The sequence below is a fragment of the Indicator indicator genome, chromosome 2 (assembly GCF_027791375.1).
Source record: "Indicator indicator isolate 239-I01 chromosome 2, UM_Iind_1.1, whole genome shotgun sequence".
Classification (NCBI taxonomy): Eukaryota; Metazoa; Chordata; class Aves; order Piciformes; family Indicatoridae; genus Indicator; species Indicator indicator.
The window spans coordinates 51216386-51243677 of record NC_072011.1 but is presented as its reverse complement, the minus strand read 5'-3'; the positions used below and the strand labels follow the sequence as shown (position 1 = coordinate 51243677).

The 27292-nt window shown below is 42.6% G+C and overlaps 2 protein-coding genes across 2 annotated transcripts in view; one reads left to right on the top strand and one right to left on the bottom strand.

The window, feature by feature from the left end:
* The window catches only part of KCNH1 (potassium voltage-gated channel subfamily H member 1), a 193470-nt gene extending 190315 nt beyond the window's left edge, over window positions 1–3155 (top strand). The window contains exon 11 of the mRNA XM_054393961.1: window positions 2307–3155. Within this exon, the coding sequence (XP_054249936.1) occupies window positions 2307–3155 (849 nt within the window). The remainder of the gene's footprint in view (window positions 1–2306) is intronic.
* A 16720-nt stretch (window positions 3156–19875) lies between these two features.
* The window catches only part of HHAT (hedgehog acyltransferase), a 177545-nt gene continuing 170128 nt past the window's right edge, over window positions 19876–27292 (bottom strand). The window contains exon 11 of the mRNA XM_054398978.1: window positions 19876–19973. Coding sequence (XP_054254953.1) covers window positions 19876–19973 — 98 coding nt within the window. The remainder of the gene's footprint in view (window positions 19974–27292) is intronic.

The window sequence follows — 27292 nt, the reverse complement described above, 5'->3', positions numbered from 1 at the left end:
TGTGGATGTCCACACCAGTGCCAAACATGCAAACTCCATGAGAGGGTGGACCTATGGACACTGACTTTTGCAGAGACAAACTGACCTGTCTTATAATCGCCTTGGGGCTTGGTGCCACTCGCACCATCCTCAGCCTGCTGCTGGAGTGATGGCTGAGACCCCGCCTGGCACTTCTAGGCTCCAGCAGAGCGTGCAGTGTGCGCTGACATTTTCCCTTCAATTAAAGCAAGGGACAGGCAGTGTGTGGGAAGCCATTAGCCTGGAGCATTGCATTGATTCTCCCTTCCCAGTGAGTAAGGATTATGTTGCTTTGTCTGCTTTCTACTGAGCTCACTGCAGACTTGCGTTTCCTGGGGAAAAAATACTCTCAAGTACCCTGTTTTCTTGTTCTTATCTCACATTTAGTTTCCTAATTGCAGCTTGGAAACAAAATATCTTTCCTGCTAATTTTATTCTTTTTTTATTAGGGAAACGATGCCAAGTCTGACAACTTCTTCCTTCCACAGATGCTACATTAAGATGGTTGTTTTCCACTGCTTCACAATGACAAAACTGTCAAGAAGCATTGGAGTCAGGAGAAACATGTGTTTTGTGTGCCAGTGAAGCAGCACTTACTATATTTAGTTTAATTTAAATCTGCCTGCAATAGAGAGATGGGTTTGTTTACACATTTTCTAATAATGATTTGAATCTGAAAGTTGTTTCTGCACTGGAGAGTAAAAGCTTTGAGTGGATTTTCCCAAAAGCAACTAAAGAGTTTAGATATCAGCTGGGGGCTACATCTTTTATACTCTGTAATATTCTATATTACTGGCTGTACATGGCTTGAGTGGCTGGACGTTTTGCTTGGTAAAAATCTGGCTTAATGTCAAGGCACATAGAGTGATGGTGAATGGAGTTAAATTCAGTTGATGGCCAGTCACAAATTGTGTTCCACAGGGCTCAGTATTTGGGCCAATTCTCTTCAATATCTTTATCAATGATCTGGATAAGGTGCCTGAGGGCATCCTCAGTAAGTTTACCGCCTACACCACATTGGTGGGAGTGTTGGCCTGATTAAGGAGGGTAGGAAGGCTCTGCAAAGGAATCTGGACAGGATGAATTGAGGGGCCGTAGTCAGCTGTATGAGGTTTAACAAGGCCGAGTGCCACGTCCTGCACGTTGGTTACAACAACCCCAGGTTGGTTTTTCCAACCAAAAGGATTCTATGATTCTATGAAAACTTCAGATTTGGGGACCTCCTGTTTTGAAGCCAGACTGTTTACTGATTTTCTTTTAATACCACACTGGTTTTTTTCACTTGGGAAATAGTAGAACCAATATAAAACACATGAAGATTTTGAAGAGAATGTGTTGCTATCAAGTCCAGGGAAGAAACATGGCATGGCAGCACTTTGGAATTCTGTGGGGGCATTCTGAGGCTGTTGCTAGTATCATGAAACTCTTGGGCTGCTCCCAGTATCATGAGAGTTTTGGGCTGCTCCCACAGAGATAGCTTAGCCTGCAGGCTCAGGAAGATATCATTAGGAAGGCAGATGGAAAATTAATGCTACTTTGTGTAAAAATTCTCCCTTTTCATAGAAGGAAATAAATAAAACATGAAGCTCTTCAAGCCTCTGCAGTAGTCAAGCCACGAACACCCTCCTCATGTCTTACAGAGCCCACTCCCCACTGTTCTTGTACCTCTGACTTTGAGACTGCCCTCATCCCTTCCTCATCCCTAAACTGCAAGCTGCTTCTAGAAGGCGTGGGAGAGAAGGAAGAGTAAGAAGCACTTTGCAAACTGCTGTTAGATAGTCCAGAGTAGTCTCCTGTACTGAACCTATCAGTGGCCAAGCTTCATCATTAAACTCATATCAAACCTTTTTCGTGGTATGTAGTGAGTGAGTTCTGGAATGAGACAGATGTTAAGACATGGGAATGGCTCTTTGTAATATAAGAAACTTGGTGCTAAATCACAGAGTCAGGAAAACAAATATAAGAAGTAACTTTTAACATAAAATAGAACAAGTAATTTCCAAACTATATTTACAATGGTGCTGCCTTGCTGAGCTCCCAGAATTGGAGAAATCTTTTTCTTCATTTTTTATCTTTCTGGTATTATAAGACAGATGGCGTATGCTCTTACATAATTAAATAAGCCACATTCCACACAAGGTAAGACACTTGAAAATGTTGTCATACGTGTGCAGAGGTTGTGCCTGTGTCAGATAAAACAGGTTCTTTCAGATAATTCTTTCCTTACAACTTTTCCCACTTGACAAATGTGCAGTTAGTCACAGAGTGAAATTTCTTTCTCCCTGTAGATTGTGTTCCGGAAAATCAGTGATGTCAAACGCGAAGAAGAGGAGAGAATGAAGAGGAAGAATGAAGCGCCTCTGATCTTACCCCCAGACCACCCGGTTCGCCGGCTCTTCCAGAGGTTCAGGCAGCAGAAGGAAGCACGGCTCGCAGCAGAGAGGGGCAGGGATCCAGATGACCTGGATGTGGAGAAGGGCGATGCTTTAGGGGAGCATTCCTCCACCCGCGCGGTGGTCAAAGCCAGTGTTGTGACTGTACGGGAGAGTCCAGCAACCCCTGTGCCATACCAGTCTGCTTCTACATCAGGGGCATCTGACCAGGCAAAGCTGCAGGCCCCGACATCAGACCACACAGGGTGTAAAGTGTCAGGGGAATACCCTCGACGAAAAGGCTGGGCCAAGTTCAAAGATGCCTGTGGAAAAGGTGAAGACTGGGACAAGGTCTCTAAAGCAGAGTCCATGGAGACTTTACCAGAGAGAACTAAAGTTTCAGGAGAAGCTACCCTGAAGAAGACAGACTCTTGTGACAGCGGCATTACAAAAAGTGACTTGCGCTTGGATAATGCTGGGGAGACAAGAAGCCCGCAGGACCACAGCCCAGTCCTCCCTGAAGTCAAGCATTCCTTTTATCCCATCCCAGAACAGACTCTTCAGGCCACCATGCTAGAAGTAAAACATGAGTTGAAAGAGGACATCAAGGCTTTAAACACAAAAATGACCAATATAGAAAAACAACTCGCTGAGATACTTAGGATATTAACCTCAAGAAGAAGCTCACAGTCGCCACAGGAGTTGTTTGAAATATCAAGGCCCCCATCTCCAGAATCAGAAAAAGACATGTTTGGAGCTAGCTGAGGTGTTTCTTTTTAAAAAACAAACAAGCAAATAAACCAACAAACAAAGAAACAACCCCTCTAATATTTTAAATTTAATCTTCTTGAAAATGAGTGAGGGACCAGTTCACTAAGCATGTGCCCTGTGTCTAAAAAGGTATCAAGAATTGCAGCCTCATGTCAAGATGGCAGCTGACTCTGAAGCCTTTTTGACAAGCAAGGGTACAGTTTCTAAAGTTTTTTTTTCTCTGTTGGTACCCTTTCCCCCTCACTCTCCCTCTTGGGAGGTGGTATAAGAGTTCTGACAGCAGCAGCCATCCCTCTGAGCCCCAGGTGACCCCTGAGGTTTTTGGAGCATGCCTTATATTGTTGGCTTGGGTTTTGCCCATAGGAATAAACACCTGCCAGGCTGCTTATGTTTTCAGTGTTTTGGGGGGGTTGGTTATTTTGCTGCTGCTGTCACTGTCCCAGTAACCTGTACAGCATGTTACATGTCACAGTATATTTTCATATGTGTAATAATGCAAAGAGCAGTAGGAGATGTGTATTTCATTCCAGTAGAACGGGTGCTACTTGGTAATGAAGTTTTTTTGTTGTTTTTTTGGGGTTTTTTTGTTTGGATAATCAAGGAAGGGCTAAAAAGATGAAAAAGATATGTATTTTTTAATTGCAGACTGACATATTGCTAAAGCAATTGCATTTAACAAGATCTTCAACAATAGTCACAGTATTTCAGGTCTGTTAATAACTGAAATCTTCCATATTCTCAATCACTAAGTCAAAGATACTGATTTTCAAAAACTTAATTGCTGTCTCAGATGCCTTTGAGTATTTTTGTCTTTGCTTTTAACCCCAGCTGCTGGAGGACAGAGGGTTGGATGTGCAATGTGCCTGAGCACAGCCCACACAACATTGGGGACATCAATAACAGTTCTTGCATATTTGCTTCCCCATGAAAATATACTGTGGCATTTATGTCCTGGTTTTGCTATGAATCTGCTCTTTAATTCTTGTTACATCATTATTCAGAAGTTTCTGTTCTGCTAATGTTCATTGTAGCCAAAGGCTTTCACAGAACTTTTAAAGATCTTAGATTGGCATTTTCCTCTGCATCTAGATACATCGTTCCTGATCTAATCTAGCTAGTAAGCAAATGGATAGTAGAGGTGGGAATACAGTACTTACTCTATACAAGTGCTGTTGTAACAAGGAAACAAAAAGATCTGCTTCTTAAAGAAGGAGATGTTTCCAAAACTTATATTTTCATAACCTTTGTGGAGGAAGATTGAAGCACTTTACCAAAACTACTCTTTGTTATTCATTTAGATAGTGTAACATATCATGGCCTGGGTTATCACCTTGGGATGCAGGTGTATATTCACAGTATATTCTCTCTGATCTGGTATGTGCACTATTTAACAGTAGGTTAGAGCTGGGAAGCATGGTGCAACACTTTTTTCATGGTGCAACCTGTTTTTTAAAGGCAATAGGTCTTACCACAGTATGGGTGTAGTCAATCTCAATTTTTTTTCCCTGTGGCACTAAATCATTTACCAAAAAACCGCATGATTTTGGAGGGAAGATTTTTGTTTGTGTTAATTAAGGATGAGGTACAGAAAATTACCCATTTGAAAGAATTTTTGCTGGTCTGATGCTTGGCTAGTGCAATGCAGAACTGTGTCAGACATCCTTGAGGAGGTGTAAGGTCCACTGATCAACCAGCACAGTGGTGAGGCCATGCTGTGCAAAGTGGGTCTTGAAGTCAGTATCTTTGCTTGTGTCTGTTCCTGTGGTAACCGCCCTTGCTCTCAAAGATGCTGACTATTCCCAGCACAGCACCCTCATTTCCAGGTCCACAGGCAGATTTAGGATTGACTTTCACCCTGGTTCAGTATATAAATGACCACAGACTGTAGATTCTTACCCAAGGAACAGCTACTAGGATCAAATCTCTAGTTTGCTTTTTCCCTCCCACAAGAGAAGGCCATAGGGAGGTGAGTAACTCTGAAACCGAGGTGCCATTTCCTTCATTTATTTCTAGTTCTGTGCATAGGTTTTCCCAGTTGTAACTGGTGTCTTTTACAGTTATGCACTGCAAACATGCAGTACTGAGGAAGGCTCTCTTTGACCATAGGTACACTGTGTGTTTAGTTCTTTAATCACTCTTGAGTGGCAACAGTTACTTGTAATAGCTGTTGCATCAGCTGTGGCTGTAAGAAATCCATGCATCAGCGATTTCAGTTAGAAACTCTTGACTGATTTTTTTTGTTTCTAGCCTCCTCAGTCAGTAAATTCATCAGCTAATGAAATATGCCTAAGTAAACCAGAGGTGTAGTGATATACAGGGATTTATAACTGATGTTCCAAAATTCCAGCAAGTTTATAGAGATTGGCTTGGAGCCAATTTCCTAATCCAGGCAAGTTCCTCATCAGCATTGTCTTCCTTACACTAGGTTTTCTTTGTAAAATTTTTGAAAAGATGAAGGTCTTGTTGAACTTCAGTCTTGTTTCACTTTGTGGAAGCCTGGTCTAGTTGGGGATGGCCCTTGCTGACTGCAGGGAGGTCGGACTAGATGACCTTTGGAGGTCCTTCCGGCCTGGAGTATTCTATGATTCCAAGTGTCACCCACTTAGATGCAGCTGGATAAACATGGAAATTCACTTACCCCAGATGGATGAGGGAGGAAATGTTTATAACCTCCATAGTATGTGCCTAGTATCTCCAGAACTGCAGTGCAGACAGAGAATTAAATGTGCAGTTGGCAGATTAGTGCACCCTTTGTTGCTGATTCTGAGTTAATGTTTTTCACTCGTACTTTTATGTGTCCTCAGGGATATGTTAAATGTTTTTCTGATATTTCTGATTGCCCAGGTCTGGAGGAACAGCAGGGTCAGCCCTAGAATTCCCATTATTACCCACCCCTGTCAATCAAGAAAGACAAGCCCCCATTTTTCTGAGGGTAGTTCTTGTGTAGCCTGATAGTTGGTACAATACTGTACTCATTCACACTCTCTATGACAACAAGTGGGTGCAGCATGGAGTCCTTTTTAAGGCTCTTCTAGTGGCCTATAAAGCCATTTTTAATCTATTTGTAAAGCCTTCAAAGATTGTAATATACTTCTAAATTATGCTTACACTTTGTCTTTGAACACTGTGGCCAAATCTGATTTTGTTATGGTCATGAAAGTCCAGAGAAGCTCTGCTCCTTACAGTGACACCTTTGGGTGTCTGCTCCAGGTCAGCACTAACAGCAGTCAATGTCATTCACTTTTGCACAGCTGTAACTGAGATTAGACCATTTGATGATGATTTTATGAATTGGCAGGTGCTAAAATTAGTTTTAGAAGACTGCATCAGTGTTCTGATCACTGTCCTCAGTGATCTGTGTATGTCGTCAGATAATTTTAAAAAACACACTGTCTGGGGTGAGCTTTGGTCTTTGAATTGCCTGGAATACTGAGTAGTTAAAATGAGCAAAATCTTGTGCTCTATGGAACTACTCACAACTTTGAACCTTGGACTAATTTGGACCTGTGCTGTAGTGCACAGGCTCTGCCACTGCAGCACTTCTGTAGAGAGTGGTTGAAGTGGTTCTGTAGAGAGTGATTTGTGGCACAAATCTTCTCCACTGAACCTTACACATAGATGCCTACAGCATGTATACTCACCATAACTGTTCTTTCATTTAATTTGTCAGACTTCCTTTTTTCTTTGTTTTTTTTTTTTCTCTCTACATGTTGGCTAATTCTTTTAACTTATTTTCCAGCTTAGAAATGAATGATAAGAAAAAGAAAAAAACAGTGTGTTCTGGCATAGTGCTTCTGCCATTTAACAACCTGCTAAATAACCTGCATTGATCTAAAAGAGATGGTGTGTACCATTTTCACTATATGATGGAATTCTATTTCAATCAAAAGAAGGTAGCTGGGAAAAAGAGCCTGAGTTATGATTTGGTAAAAATGGGAAAAAGAGCTTGAGTTATGAGTTGGTAAAAAGGGAACTTCTACAAGTTCCTGCTGAAACTGTTGGAAAGAATATTGATATGCAGAACAGGATTAACAAAGTAAAGCCCAACCTTCATCCCTATCATGTTCAAATACATTTATTTCTGTCTGATATTACATGTATACATTTAAAAACATCATTCTTGCTTTAAATCTCTTTCACAGTGCTGCCCTGAGTCCCAGCGAACACCCTGTTTAACAGCTTCGAAGGTGATGTTCTGTTGCTGCAGTACTTCCCTTTAATGAACCGAACAAGATATTTTTCTGTGAATACCTGGTGATATATTTTCAATCACTCCTAACTAGTCTGTGAAAGGATTTAATACATAATTTGTCTTTACTATATAAACTACAGTGTGTATGATTACACTTGTGCAGATGTGTCTGCATACACACACACACATATATATATAATGTCTATGTATAGATAAGTCTGTGGATTGCATTTCTGTTAAGTAAAAGCACATCCCTCATTTACTGGTTCCAGTTCAAGAAGGGAGCTTAAATCTTCCCAGCAGACATTTACCAAATGTCCTAGTTAGTATCTTGTTTGTTAACTGTTGGACTTTTAAAGTCATGAGTTTCAGTTTCTCTAGTTGGCCTCAACTTTATACTGTCAGTCTGGCAAATATACTGTGACTGAGAGAAGATCTGGCAAGTGTTGTGTTAAGAAACAGAAATACTTGTGAAATTGGAAAAATGCTCTATCATCATCGGTGGGACTAAGGCTCATAAGACACTGCTTGTTGTGCACAGTATCTCTGAAGCTAAGCTGCTGTGGTAGTGCTTCTCCTGCAAGAGAGATGGTGGAATAAATGGATTTCTTTTGCCTGCTACCAGGAGCTGGTGCTGAACCTATCCTTCTCATGGGCAGTGTAACACATGGTTGCTGCACCTCTGCTTTCTTGTCCTGGTGTTAGGTGGTGAAAAGCATCTAATGAATTCTTTGTTTCTGTGTAGTCTCCTCTGGATGTATTGGCAATAATAGAGTCTGTGTTTCAGCTGCATTTCTGATTCATTAAGACAAACTTTTTAGAGAGAATCCCGTACAGGGGAAGCTTCAGAAATTTGAGGTGAGGCACAGTAGGTTACTGTATCCTCCAATCTGACACAGTTTTGACCACATTGCTGTGGCAAGCATTGATTCCATTAAATAAAAATAAAGCTTTTGGCAATAAGATATATCCAACATTTAGCCTTAAGACCCTTTCATAAGTGGTATAACTCAAACTGTGATTCCATTCCCCTTCCTTCTTAATGTTGTGCAGTATTTACAGTGTTGCCTAAAATTGAAGCACTTTGATTATCATTCTAAGTCTAATGGAAGTCACTTGCTGGTAATCACATTTCTTTTTCCACTTACTGCCTTCTTACTAGGATACTGAATTACTCCAATAGCCCTCTCCCCTCATAAAACAAAGAGATGTAACTATTGTCTAAACACTTTGGTATATCAGGGAGCCAACCTATCATATCATGAGAGTGTTTGTTTGAAAGGTTTTTGATGGTGTTTTTTTTCACAGTTTGACAAAGCTAACGTGAATTTACCTGCAACTGTCACTTGTTTCAAGCTGATTGTTGAGTGTTGTGTGAACGTATTTGACCGGTAAGCCCAGAACATCTCTGTAACTGATTCTAAATGTTAACAAAACAGTTCAGGGTTTTCACTAACTGCTCTGAAAGGCTCATGTATGGTGAATTATTTTTTCCCTCCTCCCACTGAATCTGTGAACGCTAAGATAGAAAAACGGTCATTTTAGCTGTAGGTGAAAGAAGTTCAATAATCTTGTATCAGGATGAATTGCTATATGAAGAAATACCAAGTTTTCTAATGAATGTTATATTATTGTACTTACATACAATCAATATTTGTACATCTGTTGGAGACCTGTCTGTGTTTCAATATTTAGCCACCACTGCATGGACACTTTATTGATATGCAGTTAATATAGTTGCTTTGGCGCTTTTCAGTGTACTTCACTTGGTTTTATCCTTTCAGATATCCACCAAATACTCTTGGTTCTTTTTCTTTGCATTTGTCACTTTGTTCAATGAAGCATGACTAGATAAAAAAAAAAAAAGAGAATGAGTAGATACTATTTTTGTGGTCAGCAAAGCAGCTGCCAGTAGATAGACAGTGTGTGCATATGCACTGTCTGGGAATGTTTCGGTTACAAATGCAGCCACCTACATTAATGATATCCCTATTCAACATTTTTAAACAAGCACAAATAATATTTGTAAAAAAAAAAGTTTAATTTTATTTATTATAGTAATAAACTATTTTATACATTACAGTTGCTGTGGCGTGCTTTTCTATGTGCTGAATATGTGCTTATAAGAGCAACAGGAGGGTTTTAAGTTACTCGGTGGGACTTCTGGATAACCAGTTTGTGGCTGCTCTTTTGTACCTCAAGTGTTATCAGTAGAGAAGTTTGATATTACTGATTTGGTCATAACAAGTCATTTCCTCAGATTTTTGTCTGATGTGTATCAGTGCAGTCAGGATTTACACTTCTGGAGTCACTGTAAACTGAACTCGTGTTCTGTGAAGTGAATATCCAGGCAGTGTCCTACACTGTGGCCTCCAGCTTTGGCCAGGTGTCTGCTAAGTAGGAGTGAGATCACACTGGCTGTGACCTGTCTGAAATGATGGTTTGATATCCTGAGGGTACATGTGTCTGTAGCTGCTCTGTGTTTTAGACTGTGTTCACCACTGCAGTATCTGAAAACTATCACAAAACTTCTGGAAAACAAAGTACTGAGATTGAAGAGGCTTCTGATATCCTGTCATCTGCGGCAGAAGGTGACCTTGCCGTGGACTAATAGGAAGACAAATCAAAGATAAAGCCCCTAGTAGTGTGTCACCTGCTGGTGACACTGCTGCAACAGGCAGCAGTGAATATTGTTTTGTTGGCTACCTCAGTAAACACATCAATAAATAAAGGTGAAAGGAATAGGAGATCCTTTCAGCCCAAGACAGGCATACATGACAGGATCAGGTGCAGTGGCTGCTTCTGCAGGCCAGTGGCTGCTCTGGATGTGTATACAAAGTTTGAGTCTTCAGGATGTCAGCCTGGACCCCGTGAGCCTCCCATCCATTTTTGTGGTTCATTCTCCATTCTCTACATTGAGGGTCTGGTGAATTTGGCTGTCACCTGTGTTAAGAGACACTTCATAGGACTGTGAATCTCATCTTCAAAAGCACATCAATAAAGCTTATGCTTTATTCAGACTGCAAGGTGAGGCTGAACTGTACTGAGAGCAGCTAAGGAGCACAATGAGGAAGTTATTTTTAATACCACTTCTACATCCACTGTAGTGTGTAGTGTGACAGGATCTCCAGTTGCTAACGTTGTTTCACTGGCCATCTTTCTTTTCCTAATGTTAGAAAAGAAGTGAAGGCATGTACTTTTGGAAGGGTTTTTTTGAGATCTGTAGAGGCTTATTTTCTTTGCATGAGGTTTTCCTGCACTCATAGTTTGTGTTACAGGCTTAAATTAGTGCAAAGAGGGATAACATTCCCATATGGCATTCCCCATTCTAGCTTTCCTCCACTCATCAGCCCCACAACATTTCAAACCAAAGGCTATAAAATACAGCCCTTTTAGCCCAAACCTGTGCTAAATTGCAAAGGCTCATGTTCCACCTGCCAGCTCATCAGGCCTGTGCTCAGCTGAACAGCATCCACCACCAGCCCCAGCTCCTCATTCAGCACACCTAGGAGCACGTACAGAGGAAGACCAAAATATTTCCAGACCATGGGATGCATGATGTGGTTTCTGAGTTCTTCCAACAATAATTGCAGGTATGTTTTTTTCTGGTTTATTATGAATTAGTGTGCAAATGGGGAGCATCTACAAGATTCGTGGAAGTGTGTAGCTGGGGAGAGCTTGAGGTTAGAGCCTCTGTAAGGCTGTGCATCCTCCTTGTGATTGTAAGGGAGCCCTTTGCTGGTAGCACTGGCTGGCAGAGGGCATGGGCCTCATGGAGCCTTCCTTGCCTTTATGCTGCCATGTGTGTGCCAGCTGCTGGGGACCCCTCCCTGAGAGGTGGGGCAGGGGCAGCAGTGACTTTTGGGGCAGCCTGTGGTATGCCCCCATCTTGTGGGGTGGTGATCATTGCTTACATGGTTTTGACTTGTGTGTTTGGTAATGGGGTTATTTAATTGCCCTGTGGTGTATTTTGATGCTTCTGGTGAGGGCAGTACTTTTTTTGCAGCATAAACCAGTTCTTCTGTGCTGTGAGAACCCATGGGACTGAATTGCAGCAAATCTAGACCCCCTCACATGTGTGCAATAGCAAAGTCTTTTATTTGCCCCCTTCATCACTTATGGAACATAAAAGCTGTTTTCTGTTGTGTGTCAGCAACGTCTGCCTGGTACGGGAGCGTGGTCAGGACAGCTGGCCAAAACTCAGGGGGAGCAATGAGCCTGGCTGCTGTGTGCCCCCTTGCTTAGGGAGAGACAGCTGCTCTGCTCCAGCCTGCCCCACCCATAATGGGCACTGAGACTTGAGGAGATCCTGCCGATGAGCTGCTTTCTATACTTGCCTTTTGCTCCCCTGAGGTAGAAGTGGACAGTAAGGCTGCATGTCCAACCCAGAAATACAGAGAAGGATGAAGTCGGTGTTGCTATGGTATTTAGCACTGTGTGAGGGGTGTGACTGCAACAAGCGTAGAGCCTACAAAGAATATCAGCAAATACAAATGTTTTGCACCTAGAAGACTGCATTTTTTGTTCCTTTTGTTCTAACTCACCACACATCAGTGATGGAATGTGGAAGCTGGGGGGAATAACCTGTCCTCTTCCTGAAAGGCAGAATGAGTAAAAACCTGTGAGACATACAAAGGCAGTGTTAGAGTAACTGAACTCCTAACATGTCTGTCACAAGCAGATATGGAGATGCGTCTGTACGCATCTGCAAAATAAATGTATTCAGACTTTGCCTTGTGTTTTTTTCCTTTCCTCTGTCTTTTCCATTCCTGTTCCCCCTTCCTAATTAAGTTCAAGGCCTCAGGTAGCACAGCCAAGTTCAAATTCAAGATACCCCATGGCACAGGTGTAGGTTTAAAACAAGCTTAACTTCAGCAGATTCATCCTTCATGGCCAGCTCTTTACCTTTCTCCTGAAAATTCCAAACCTGCTACTAATAGAGGCAGGAGAGTGTGAGCAAACTCCAAGACTTTGCTTTTGAGATGACTTCTGTTGTTCTACGCAGTCTTTGGGTTTTGGGTTGTTTTGTGTTTGGTTTGGTTTTTTTTTTTTTTTAGGTTTTAAGCTTTGTTCACTTGTAGTTTTCCTTGCGCACGTTTCTGTTCAGGTGGGTGAGGAATGAGGCGAAGGTAACGGCTTTGCTGTGCCTGCCCAGGGGTTGTGTAGCCCCTGTGAATGTCACTGCATTTAGCATGGGCAAATCTGAGGGGGACATGCTTTGGTATGGGTATTTCCCCCCACAACCCCATTTTCCTAGCTGAAATGCACAACTCAGGGAGAAAGAAACTGTGCTGGGCTATCTATCATGTGCATAGATTTTCTGTAAGAGGAGGACTATGGCTTCTTCTTCATCAGGGGTTACCAGTGAGGGGAAACATTCAGCAGTGGTAGCACACTGAGTGCAGTACTGAACCTGGAAGCTACTGTGTGCTCAGCCAAAGCACTAAGATAGCTGAAGAAGAAATGGTTCCCTGCAAGCAGTGGCTCACAATGAAGGGAAATACAGATTGCTTTCAAACCTCTCCAGCAATCGTTTGATAAATTTCACAGTTAAGCAGAAGGTATTTCAGAAGAACTAACGTTAACAGGAAAATTTATTGAACATTCTCAGATGTGGCATGAGGATGGGAAAGAGAGCGAAGACAATCCTTCTGTAGCCCCAAGACAAAATAAAGTGTCTGTTTTGGTTTTCCTTTGGGATGATAACACTGCACATGCAGCCACAGTGAACCTGTCTGTTGGAAGTGTGGAGACAGAAATAGAAACGGAAACAGTTCAGCTGAAAGCTAAATTGAAAAAGCACCCTTTAGGAAAGGTTCATGCACAGCAGAAACTGTGTGTGAACTACTGCATGAAATTACAGTTCTGGCAACAAGCCTTGTAAATAGCTCTGTAAAATGAGGGTGGGCATGTCTCGTGTGTGAGCAGCAAATAAAGCAGCTGTAATCAGGTGTGCTGAGAAGCTGTAGGCTCATTGCTGTGACCTCAGTGGTAGACCAGGTGGCAGGAGAAGAGTCTAAGATCATGGCAGATGCATATAATAATAGCCAAAGTACAGTCTAGAATACTTGTTCTAGTGCATTGAATCTGCTGCATACTCTTTGTCCAGAAAAATCAGTTATGGAGGAAACCAGGCTGTGTCTTGGGAAAGCATCTGAGAAGGGAAAAAAAAAATTAGGAGTGAGAAGGTAAGTGCAGTCTGCAAACCCACCAACGGGGCAGGCATCAGGAAGAAGGAGCAGGAGTAGCTAAATGAAGGCACAATACTGACACAAGAGCAAGTGGGACTGTCTGCACAGGAAGCTCCTTAGGCTGGAGTTTATAATGGTATGTAGCCCACTGAATTAGTCTGCCAAGCTGCTGCTGTATTTTCATTAGTGGAATGTAGCTGTCTTCTGGAAAGAGCTGTGAGGTAGCAGTGTCTAGGTTGTCTCTGCCGTGTATTACTGCCAGTAGCCTTAAAGTTTCAAAGATTCATCTTGGAAACCTTATTATGAAAAGGCCTTTTTCCTAAAATGGAGGTTTCTTCACCACTGAGTAGCAGTAAGCAGTTCATAGCCTCCAAGTACTCCAGAGATGGTATTTTGCACAATTGTCATGCTTTTTAACCCTTATATCGTGTCAGGGCATGTACTAATCTTGCAGTTATTCTTGGTGTCGATGGTTATTGGCATAACCATTCAAAGCAAGCAGTACTTCTTCAGAGACTAAAGACCTTGGTAGGTCTCATTTTTAACATGGTATTTTTGGCAGGATTGAGTAAATCTGTGAATAAGTAACCAGGGCAGGCTGGGTGTCAATGCTGCTGCATGGTGCTTTAGCATGGGGCACAGGGTAAGGCCACACAAGAGGACGATACCAAAGGGGTCACAGCTCTACCTAGGCTGTAGGCCCTAGCAGGCAGCAGTAGGGCTAGACAAGTGTTGGACTTGCTCATCGGGCAGCCTGCTCCTGGGCAGATGTTTGCCAAGACAGAACCTGGGTTGTGCCCTTACCATGCTGGCAGCACCACCATGAGAACTGAATCTGATCATGGGATGACCTTGGGGCAGGATTCCAAGAGGTGAAGGAAGGCAGCCTAGAGATCACTGAAGTAGGCTGGAGCAGAGATGTGAACAAATGAATGCTTTAGCCCATCATTTCAGCATAAGCTCCCACCTCAGCATAAAGCTGCCACCACAAGAGTGAAGAAACCCATAACTATAAATTAGCAGTAACATCATTTAAAGAACTGGCTCATCCCCAAGCGCTTATTTTTCTCTCTCCAGTATGGCTTCCTATAAGGCGATTACCCCACATACCTTAAAACAACCTTAACCCTTCCAGCAGCAATCTGAAAAAAAATCACGGAATCATAGAACGGCTTAGGTTGGAAGGGACCTTGGAGATTGTCTACTCCAACCTCCCTGCCATGGGCAGGGACACCACTCAGCCAGACTCAACCTTATCCCACCTGGCCTTGAACACCCCCAGGGAGGAGGCATCCAGAGCCTCTCTGGGCAACCTATTTCACCACCCTTGCACTGAAGAACTTCTTCATAAGTTCCAGTCTAAACCCACTCTCCCTCAGCTTAAAACCATTTCCCCTTGTCTAATTGCTAGACACTGTTGTGAAAAGTCCTCTTCAGCCTTCCTGTAGGATCAGCCAGATCTTCTATATTTTCTTTAGGATTTGCCTTTTAAATTAGTTTACCAACAGTGGAGATGTTTCTGGTCTTCTAATAGCATTTCCGGTTGTTCTATTTTTGCCACCTGATTTTGGAAACTCAAATGCACTAGTGCAGGGATGAAAGTTCTGTGGTCCATAAAAATTAATTAATTTTGTCAAGAAACATCAGCTCTAGAGGGAGTGCTAATACAATTTAAACTTCACAGTTCATAACCAAAGTTACATTTGTGTTATTCCTTTAGTAAACTTTGTCAGTAGTGGGGTGATGGATCTGTCAGCAGTGATTCACATCAGCTGCCCAGCCATATGTAAAATTTCTCTTAAATCCCTTTGGGTAGTGATGCACTTTCATTACCTGCACTCTGGCCATTTCAAGATGCTGGTACACATCTTGAAGTTTACACTTCAGACCAAACTGGTCCTGAGTATAACACAAGGTGGTGCAGCCTGGCATGTGGTCAAAATTTGTCCGTTAAATCCTGACGCTAGGTTACCTTGTTCCCACCCAGAGCTCTGTGACTCCAAGCATAAGGAATGAGGAGTCTTTTTAGTATGTGTTTGATTCCCCTGACACCACATAGTTTTTATCCTGTCATTATCTGTGCTTGGTGCTTGGTACATGTGCCTCTCTCCTCCCAGGCCAGTAGTTTCCTAGGCCTGCAATGCTGTCACAAGGTTGGAGGATTTCTGCTGCTAAAAGCTGTGGGGGCTGCCTTGAATGGACATGCACTGTATCGAGTCATGTCTTGCTACTCTTCGTCTTGGTCTCCTCCACAGTGACTGAAATATACAGGACAGGTCTTTTAGACATTACCTTTCTTTCTCCTTTTCAGGTGGGCATTGTTGGCATCCCTGAAAACATCTCATGCTTGGAGCTGCTAGGACCTGGGCTTAACATGGTTGCATATGCTAGAAGAGGAAATCTAACATAGTTGTCTTCATCTTCCTGTTCTGTGCGATTGACAGAGGAACTGCTCCACAAGCAGCTGCTGGTGAAACTCCTCAATTCTGTGCACGCACACACACCAGCCCTGTGCATCCACATCTGCAGGGGGCTGGCAGAGGTGCCTTAATACAAGAGACAATCCATTGTAATGCAGATTTACCCTCGGTCCTGAAAGGTGTTACAGCCTCAGGCTTTTCAGCAGGATTAAAATATATGCCTTGACTAACAAGTGGCTATGAGCTTCAGTTATTTTGCACAGCAGTAACAGGCAGCACTGCTTGGGGAAGGGAAAGGGGAGACTATAAAGCGCAGACAGGAGAAGCTGTGACAGACCATGCATAGCAATCTCCTTGCTCTTCACAGCTCCTTGAGGAAAACCTTGCCAACACGCCTGATGGAAACAAGCTTCTCCCTTAGCAAGTGTGAGCTGTAGCTGGCTGGAGGGTTAGCAGTGACAGAGGGTGTGCAAGAGAAAAGTTGGGCCCCGTCTTAATACTATGACTAATAACAAAATTGCTGCAGGGTTTCATAGTTAAACTGTTTTTCTTCTGACCTGTGGTAAGCTCTTTATTCCAGCTAAGCTGCTTTTAGCTTTCAGATGTGAAAGAGATATGCAAGCAAAGCCTAATTCGCCTCTAATCAATGTGGAATTAGAGCCACTTAGCATAATCTTACCACCCCCAGCAACAAGGATAGCAGGGAGAGCTTGCTTAGCCAAGAAGGGGGTTAAGGGAAGAATGTGTCCCTGTGTGTGTGAGCCACTTGATTACTACAGCTTTGTGGTAACCATGAAAGCCATATATTGTAATTTCCTATGCTTGCCAGTCACTGAGGCAGGTTTTCAAAATCACTTTTACACTGTTTCTGTCAGTAGCCATCACATCTGTCCAGCTCAGCTTTAGAGCCACCAACCTGGATTTTTTCTGGTCACTGTGCTCTTGTGACCTTTAGGATCTATCAGCAGTAGTGTTCCCTCCCACATCCCAGAGCAGGAGTCCCTTCCCTTTGGTTCAAAATGGCTAACATCTGACACTGGCAACTTCTGTTTCCTGGGTCCCTTAACTAGTTTTTCTTTAGTAATTGGAAGTCTCTTTCTTCCCCTCCTCTCACCTAATTTGGTAAGTGGGGTTTCTGCTTCTGACTCTTCCAGTTCTCTGCACACTCCCACCTCTCCAACTTCCACCATTCACAGTGGACTTGCTTGGACAGTGGCACTTCTGGCTACCACACAATTACATCAGGTGGCACATGATGAGTCAGTTCTCAGGTCATTCTGAAGAATGTCTCCAAGCTGAACATATAACTGACTACATACATTCACAGTGCATCAGGCATAGCCGGAGCTCTTAACAGAGCTCTGTGTCTGAACCTAGCGTGCCCCATGCCTTGCCTACTGGCACTCTACGAGCAGAATGGAGCAGAAATTGTGGGAGCTGGCTTGTTCTTGCAATACATGTTTCAAAACTGCAGGATAAAGAACCCCTGGGAAGATTGAAAGTGAAAGAAATGTATTTATTTCTCATATAATAAATATCTGAACTACAAGAAATAGTATCTTTTTCTTAAATCATGCAAGCATACTTCATACTTCTGACTCTGGACCAGGTCAGCAAGCCTAAAGGGAAGCATCATTATACTTGCATACTACTCTTGCTGACCATTCTCAGAAGCTTCACATGTTGAAGTCTCTCCTTCATTCATGTACAAAAATTTATTTGCGCTTTAAACTCGCATCATTAGGAAATGCATGTTCCATACATTGCACAAGAAAAACACCAGGGGGGGAAAAAAAAACAAAGTGAAAGAAAAACCTCAGTTTTACTTCAGAAATAAGCATAATCTGGATGACCTTCAAGGTCCTCTCCATATTGGAGTACAAAGTTTTGCCTGCCTACAAATTGGAATGTAATCACTTAGCCCCTTGTTGCGTGTAATAATGGTAATCGATACGACTGAAGAAGAGACTCGTGAGTAACGCTAATTCCACTCAATTACAGAGTTTGAGAAAGTTCTTGCTCTTAGCTCAGTTCTGCTGCAAAATGAGGGCAAATCTTGGATCCTTTTAGCAAAATCAGAGGCTGAGAGAATGTACTTTGTGGCTGACAGGATCCCTGCAATCATCCTGAGTCAGTCAGGAGGGCCATGTCTCTGGCCAGGCTGCATTCAAGGTAAGTCTTATTTTCAACAGTCCACGGTATCTCATGGGAAACTGCAGCATTCTCATGGGGTGGAGAGGTGGAATTGTTTTTGTAAACAACAAAGAACTGGAGTCTGTGCTTTGAAACAGCAAGAGACAGGCTTCATCTCCGGATGAGTAGAGAGCTGAAGCCTCTGCCCTTGTTTCTTCAGGAATAAATGAAGGGGAAAAAAGAAGGCTGAACAGCAGAGACATCAGAAACACAGGCACTAAGATGAAGCCTAGCTCAGGTCTCAATTTCTTGTTGAAGGGATAAGCTACACCAGATTTGGCTGAATCTGCAGAAGTGATGGACAGTTGGATGCTGGGTTTATCTCCCAACAGGCTGAAGTGGCTGCCAGACGACAAGGAAAAAGATTTGACAGGAATTCTGCTTTGGGTGTAGCACCTGTTCTTGGAAAAGACCCTCTCCAGGATTGGTGGCCTTTTGTCAGACCTAGGGGGAATGTCTAACTTTAGAAAGACTAAAGGACTTCTGGCTGTTCCTCAATATTGGTTTAAAAGATGCCCCTTGTGCCAGATGGGAGTAAGGTCTCCTCTCAGAAAAGACCATGTGCTGAAGCACTCCCACAGCCCTCACACTGGCAGGCAGGAGCTTCCCAGCTCTGGGAAACTGAGTCTTTTGGCAGTGATGCTGCTGTAACTGGTCTGGCTGTGGACAAAGGAGATGGGGCTTAGGCTAATTTGGGATGTGTAGCTCTAGCTAAGTTAGTGCTGCTGTATTGGGCCATTCTGGTTTTTGTAAAGGTCTTTAAATGTTACTCTTAGGGCATCTTTAATATTGCAGGAGCTGATTGCCTGGACACCACAGAATGAAGCAGACTGAACAAATTTGCCATTCAGCCAGATCTGGGTTATCTCCTTTCATAACAGAAAAATACAAAAGGCAGACTGAACAGTTCCTTTGAAGATAGAATTCACCCCATAATAAAGGTAATATTATATGCTCCAGCTCTAACACAAGGCAGAGAGCATTTAAAATGGTCATATTTCATTAAAATAAGCAGCTTTTCTTTAATACCTGCCTTCCTACTCCCTTTTTTTTAAAGACAAACAAATAAAACCATTACAAGATTCAGAGAAAATAAAATGTTGTTTTAAAGGCAGTATTTTACATGGAGACACTAAAGAGAAAAAAGCAGACTTTGCTACAGTAGGTAGAAAAGTAGCTTAAGGCTGAACTACTGCAGTTAGTGAGAACAGCAAAAATGTTCTAACTTTTATCAGAAAGCAATCAAGAAGAACTGATGAGCATCACGCCCTTCACGGAGTAGTGTCAGCATAGGGCACAGCCCTCTGTGTCCCTCAAATGAGGCTGTGAAAGATTGGGCTTTTTGAATTCTTCAAAGTAGGAGAAAATCTTTTCTTCAGTTATCTCAAAATAGGCAACAAAATATCGGAGGAACACAAAAACCCCCGTCAACATATATAAAATGCCTATTCTGAAACACGTTCCCAACATACACAGAGTCACAGAGATGCTTTTTTTAATAAAAATAACATAATTCAAAATGCTTCATAATTTATCCCCACCCCTGGCTGTAGCCCATCAGTGTTTCTGGTTTAATTCCTGCGTTTACAATCCAGAATCAATTAAATGAGTTTGGTTTTAACACATTGACCAAAGGCTTGGTCTGGTACAACCTCCTGCAGATAAGATATCCAGCGTAGAGAAGCCATCAGCCTGTCTTTAATAGCCATGGGTTTGCATCACTGCTGATTGACAGTGTAGGTCTGCTCCCATTCGATTCCAACCTGAGAATAGCAGTACAGGAACCCCAGCACAGTCAGTGTTGCCCATGGCCAGCCTATAAAGAGAAAGACAGACAGCATAATTAGTGACTGCTTCAAGTACAAGTACTCTTGGGATGACCAAGTTATGATGCTTCTAATTAATTTTATTAGCAATTCAGTCCCATAAGTAAGTAGAGCCAGCCCACACAATTTCAAGAGGGAAATCAGGCTTCAGGGATGCCTGACCCTCTGCAGTCTCAGTCTTTTCTGTTTTCAGGGAACTGAGTCAGGTTTGTCCCTGCTCTGCACCTCCAAACGATACTTTTCACATTAAAGAGGTCTGTTTCAATCCTCCCCTTTGTAGTGGGTTTGCCCACTGAGCAGATCCCCAAATGTCTGATGCCTTAAGCTGGCCATGGCACAAAGGGATGCATAGCCACAACTCAGGTTATTAAAAATCAGAACAAATCCAATTACCTGTTCTACAGAAAGGGTCTGGAGAAACCTCTGATTGAGGCTGTCTTGATACCCTGCAGCAGGGCGTAAAAATTGATGCATGCATTCTACAGCCCCATGCCAGCTGGTGGGGTGAGAACACTATTGTGCTGGTGCAGAACAGGCAGCCCTATTTGCTTAATCTGTTCCTGATAGATTATTTTTCAACTAACAAGATTGACTCCTCCAATACATAAAGTCTTTGCTGGGGAAATGACATGGTTTGTTGTTAGTTAAATTATTTTTAGTGTAAATTGCCATATTTTCACTTGAGCTTTTAACAGCTAAAAAAAAGTTAAGCAAGAGGTCACAAGCCAAAAGACCTATTGCTTTCCAGTGCAGTTGTAGATCACTTGAAAAATCAGTATCTATAGGCTTCTGAATCAGGTAAACTGTTTTCTTGATACATTTCCTGGCACCTTTATTCCCTTTTTTCTATCCTTATCCTCTCCTTACAATTTATGAAATTTCCAGTTTATTGGCTGAAATCCTCAGCATTAGCCCCTAATGCTTTTCAGTGTATTTTGTCTGGGGGAAGGAGGCAAGGAGAAAGGTGCTTGAGGGTTTTTTTTTTGGTGGCCTCCTCTTGGAGTAGACTCTGGTCTGAAGGAAACTGCTGGCAGAAATTTTCTGAAAGTATGTTTATGAAGTATTTTGCAGGCTGGCTTTGTCTAAGCTTCAAGCTGATGCCAGTCTAGAAGCTATTTAATTTTGCTAATGTCCAGTTGAGCCTTAGCTTAACAGCCTGCCTCACTTCTCAATCCTGCACTTCTGGGGACTGCATGTGCTGAGACCCCTGTGCTTCGAGAGCCTCTTCATCCTGGAACAGGTCCAGGAGAAGTTAATTTTATTTTTTTTTCCCTATGAAGAGCTGTGTGTTTTCTTCACAAATCTGTAATTATTCTGGGTTTGTTTTGTGGTGAAATAAAGTCTTATAACCTGAACGATTTTCATGGGATCATTTACAAATATTAATCACTTGTCCTCACAAAATTATAATTTTAAATTTTCACATACAAAAACCCCCCAAACAAAACCAACCAAACAACAACCAAGCAAACCCAATGACCTTCAGAGGTCCCTTCCAACCCCTAACATCCTGTGATCCTGTGAAAAACAAGCAAACAAAAAAAACCCCAAAACCTCACCCAAATCCAAGGGATTTTTAACAATAAAATAGTCTCTTTCTTCTTCGGTGGAATTAGGCTACTGTAGATTGGATTTCACCTTCAATAGCAAGCTAAAGCCCAGCTGTACTTTGATAAAACTGCACATTAAAGTATGGCAATAGATGTAATAAAACCATACCTCTTCTGGCAGCGATTGTGGTGGCAACTCTATACAAACAGAGACAGGAAGTTAGGACTGAGCCTAGAATTGCCTGCTTTTTGTGTTGTTCTTTTTTTTTAGGGGCACTTTTGGAGATCTTGCTGGATACATAGTCTGTATTTTTAAATACTTTAAAGCTGTGGCATGCAGAAAATGTGCCAATAGTAGCCTTTAGTTTGACTCGTTATCCCCTGCCAATGTATAAGATATTTTGTAAAACTACATAGGTATGTAGGAAATCTTTCCTAGATGCCTTAGATCTATTGTAAGATTCCTAGGTAGTGCCCATGACCTAGGTTCATGGAGCTTAACAGGGCTGCAGTTTCAGGTTTGCAGTAAATCCTCCTGAAACATAGGGAGTCTCCTGTACACTCACAGGTGCCAGGGGTTGCATTCAGCAGATTACCTCCTCCTGGTCTAATTAAGATGGAATGGAAGGGGAAAGACAAAGCGACCCTCTCTGGGTGAGAGAAAAGGGGAATTATTTAAAAAAAAAAAAATCTTGTTACAGCTATTCTAGGAGGAGCTGCAGAGATCCCAAAGCATTTCTTGCTGCATGGGTGGGAAGTAGCCAGTTCTGGGCCAGGGTGAAAGAGAGAGCATCTCTGCCCTGCTGGCTCTTCCTTGCCATACAGGAACAATGTCCATATCTGACAAGCATGGGGAAATTCATGTGGTGCTTCTGCTGTGAGCAAATGAAGCAAAGATACCATATTCTTCTGTACAATTCTGGATTAGCTCCAGCCCACTCAAGACAAGTTTGCACAAGTTCATCCACACCTTAGAAGTGGCCCAAGGGCAGCCTGAAACAAGCAGGGGATCTTTAAACTGTTTTCACTCACCACTTACACTTTAGGAGTGGATATAAAATAAACTTGTTGAAAAGACTTAAGAACTTGGTCTCCAGGCTGTGATGTTGTAGGGAGTGACACATCAAGCAACGCTAATCCGGCAAGGATACAATTTCAAATTCTGCCCAGCACGATGACCTCTGTGACATCCTTGTATGTGGCCTTTATGATCAAAGAGCAGCATGAGCTGCTCTCTTACAAAGTAAATTCACAGGAGTCTTTTCTTTGCTTAACAGTTTCTCCTTGTAAACCCAAACAACCAAACAGTACTGCTGATTTCAGAGCCACAGTTCTGAGGAAATACCTCCTTTTGCATTTGCTGACTCCTGTTTTGTTCCTACTCCAAACATCATTCAAGGATCTCTTCTTTCTTGTGGTTCCCCAACTTTACCTTATCATCCTAAAACACTGCATCCTCATCTATGCTGTACTGTTCTCCAAACTCTGCTTGGAAGGGCATGTGCCTTGCCTTGTAGATCAGCATCTCCAAAGTCTCTCTTTACGGGGGGCAAATCAAGCACTAAGCTGCTAGGGAAGGAATGAGTTAAGTTTGTATAATCAAAGCTATGTCACACCCCACCTTATAGCTTACAGTTTCTTGACTGTCTTCAGTAATTTGATTACAAGCTTGAAGGCCAAGTTTCATGAGACAACTCTAATTTTCCTTTTTTTTTTTTTTGAAAGATGAACTAGTATTCATTCATTAACATATTTTAATAGGTTAAAGCAAACCTACCTGTTTCCCTACAACACAGAAGTGAGAAAGAGTAACACACAAAAACTCTGGGTTGAGATAAAAAGATCTGAGATAAAAAGTTTCACTGAGCAATACAGATAGTAACACAATGCACGATCACCTTAGCTAATGATGCAATGCATGATTACCTTAGCTTAATCTATTTGCAGAAACAGAAGTGCAGCATAGAGCAGGAAAGCAGGATAATGCAGAAGCCCGTGGAACTAGCCAATTCCCACCCATCTCACCGCCACTCCTGCAGGAAAACGTCAACACCCAAAAACCTGGAACCCAAAAGCAGCAACAGGAACAGGAAGCCTCTAATGGTGCAATCTGAACTTCAAGCCCCATAATACTTTGCTCCAGCCAGCACTTTTCATTTTGAAGCTGGCATGAGGCAGGGTGGTTTTGAATAACAGAAGCAAATATTCAACTTATGGCATATATCTGCTTGTAAATGCAAGAAAAATAATATATGCTATTTGCAAACTCAGCACTATTTAGGAGCTTTACCTGAACAAATGTCCTTTACAAAGGAATGCTGGGGGAGAAAATTTAATGGAATTAAGATGAAATTCTCTGCTTATACAGGTCTGCTGCTCTACAACAGTCAAACGCAAACTCCTCTGCGAAGAGGGCTGCAAATTTTGTGGCAAGGTAACAGCACTACTTTATCTCTCTATCACACAGCCTCCTCCCAGTTAGGCATGAGGCAATGATCTGTCTCACATGTGATCTACTACCAGTAGTCCTGCTGCTTTACAAATCACATTTCTATGTGTTATGTACTCAGCTTTCAGCACAATGAATAGGAACCTTGTTTTCATCACATGGCCAAGAATGAATACAAACAAGTGGTAGCAGGAACAGCTTTTGGAGTTCCTTTGAACTTCCTATCTTCTCTTCTGGATACTTTGCAAACATCTAGAAAAACGTCACATTTCTGGCATGCTCTGGATTTTGAAGGCAGTGGGGTAAAAATAAACTTTCAGTTCAAAAGTAACGGCCTGGATCACAGCTCTCAAGAGAATAGTTATGTCCTCATTTCCTCAATTCAAATCATCTGAACCAGCATTTTATCATATATCCATAAAGAAGCTCTTTCAAATTTCATAATCACCTACAGTAAGTAAAAAGAATCAGCCCAGTAATGTTTTGGGCATACCCAGGTTTCACATCATCATCAAAAACCTAGGAAATAGCCTGTTGAGATATAAGAGAAAGGGACTGTAGTTGCATTTTCCACAACTGTGGGAGAACAGAAAGTATCTCTGAAAGGCTTCAGAATAAGAAAGAAAAGCAGGCTGCTGATAACAGAAGAATGACCTGATGATGAGAGGAGCTGACTGCAGTAAACAACTGGAAGTGTGAGACAGGACAACATTTACCTACGTGCAAAATCGGCTCAACCTGATGTGGGAAGAAGACAACAATGGACAGCTACACATCAAAGAAGAAACTCAATTAGCAGCAGGGGTAAAAACATGTTGGGTTATTGTTTAGCCTGCTCGATTTTTCCTGTATAAACTGCTTGTTCGACACCAATAAATGGATTCCTGCTATACCTACTTGGGGTCCATGCATGCTCTCTGACACACAACTGCCTTATTAGCTTTAAGACCTTAATGCTATTTTCAGATGTGAATTGGCTGCACAGTCCTCAGAAGTCTTCAAGTACAGACTAGTTATTAAATCAATAGAAGTCAGAAAAAATCGTCTCTTTGAAAAGGTCGACTTCAGGAGCATACATCTTACTCTTGACTTTGATTTGGAAGTACCTAAGTGGCTATAAGACTTAGCACTCAAGAACATTTATCCTGAAACAAAACTTCACAGGATGTTAGGAGTTGGAAGAGGCCTCTGGAGATCTTTGAGTCCATCTCCCCTGATAGAGCAGGACCACTACACTAATCTAGGGTAGATTGCATAGGAATGCAACCAGAAGGGCCTTAAAAGTCTCCAGAGAAGGAGACTCCACAACCTCTCTGGGGAACCTGTTCCAGAACTCCATGACCCTTACAGTAAAGAAGTTCTTCCTCATGTTGAGGTGGAACTTCCTGTGCTGTAGTTTACATCCATTACCCCTTGTCCTACCACAGGGTACAAGTGAGAAGAGGCTGTCCTTCCTTCTTGACACCCAGCCCTCAGATATTTATATACATTTATTAGATCCCTTCTCAGTCTTCTCTCCAGGTCTCTCAGCCTTTCCTCATAAGGCAGTGCTCCAGTCCCTTAATCAGCCTTGTAGCTCTCCATTGCACTCTCTCAAGTAGATCTCTGTCCCTCTTGTACTGGGGAGCCCAGAACTGGAAGCAATATTCCAGGTAAGATCCTACTAGGGCAGAGTAGAGGGGGAGGAGAACCTCCCTCGATTTGCTGGACACCATCCTCTTAATGCACCCCAGGAGCCCATTGGCCTTCCTGGCCACAAGGGCACATTGCTGTCCCATGGATAACTTGTTATCCACCAGGACTCCCAGGTCCTTCTCCGTGGGGCTGCTCTCCAGCAGATCACCTCCTAACCTGTACTGGTGCTGCTTATTATTCCTTCCCAGGTGCAGGACTCTGCACTTGTCCTTGTTGAACCTCATTAGGTTCCTCTGTGCCCAGCTCTCCAGTCTGTCTGAGTCTTGCTGGATGGCCACACAGCCTTCAGGCATATCAGCCAAGCCTCCCAGCTTGGTATCGTCAGCAAAGTTGCTGAGCAGACTCTTTGTTCCCTCATCAATGTCACTGATGATGTTGAACAGGACTGGACCCAGCACTGATCCTTGGGGGACCCCACTAGTTACAGCTCTCCATCTGGACTTGGCACCATGGACTCTATTTTGTAACCAGTTCCTAATCCATCTCACTGTCTGTTCTTCTATCCCACACTTCCTGAGCTTACTCACAAGGATGTTATGGGAGACGGTGTCAAAAGCCTTGCTAAGATCAAGGTAGACTACATCCACTGGTCTCTCTGCATTTATCCATTCAGTTGTGGCATCATCTATACTTACTACTCCTGATAACCTTCTTCTCTTCAAAGTGTGTAGAGATGACCTCCAGAAGAGGCCACTCCATCATTTTTCCAGGGATGGAAGTGAGGCTGACTGGTTTATAGTCTCCTGGAACCTCTTTATTGTACTTTTTTAAGATTGGAGTGACATTGGCTTTCCTCCAGTCCTCAGGCACCTCTCCTGTCTGCCAGGATTTGGCAAAAATGATGGAAAGTGGTAGAGAGACAACATCAGGCAGCTCTCTCAACACTCTTGGGTGCATCTCATCAGGCCCCATGGACCTGTGAATATTCAGTTTATGTAACTGATCCCTAACCCAGTCTCCACTGACTAGTGGAGAGTCTTCCCTCCTCCAGGCTTTCTCTCCTTCATCCAGGGTTTGGAGCTCATAGGGGCTAGTCTTAGGAGTAAAGACTGAAGCAAAGAAGGTATTTAGCAACTCTGCCTTCTCTGCATCCTCAGTTATCAGGGTTGCCACCTCATTCTGCAGTAGGCCCACGCTTGCCCTATTATTCCTTTTACTACTGATATATTTGTAGAAGCCCTTCTTGTTCTCTTTTACTTTCTTTGCCAGTTTCAGTTCTAACAGGGCTTTGGCCTTCCTTGTTGCCTTCCTACATGCCCTGATAACCTCTCTATAGTTCTCCCAAGTGACAAATCCCTTCTTCCATGAACTGTGTATTTCTTTCTTCCATGAGATTTCCTTCAGAAGCTCCTTGCTCATCCATGCAGGTCTCCTAGCACATTTACCCATTTTTTTACTCAAGGGAACACACCTATCTGGGGCTTGGAGGAAGTGACATTTAAAAATTGACCAACTTTCTTTACCCTCCAGAGTCTTTGCCCACAGGATTCCTGCAAGTAGATCTTTGAAAAGTACAAAGTTAGCCCTGCAGAAGTCTAAGGTTGTAATCCTACTTATAGCCCTGCTCCTGCCCTGCATAATACTAAACTCCAGCATGTCATGATCACTGTTGCCA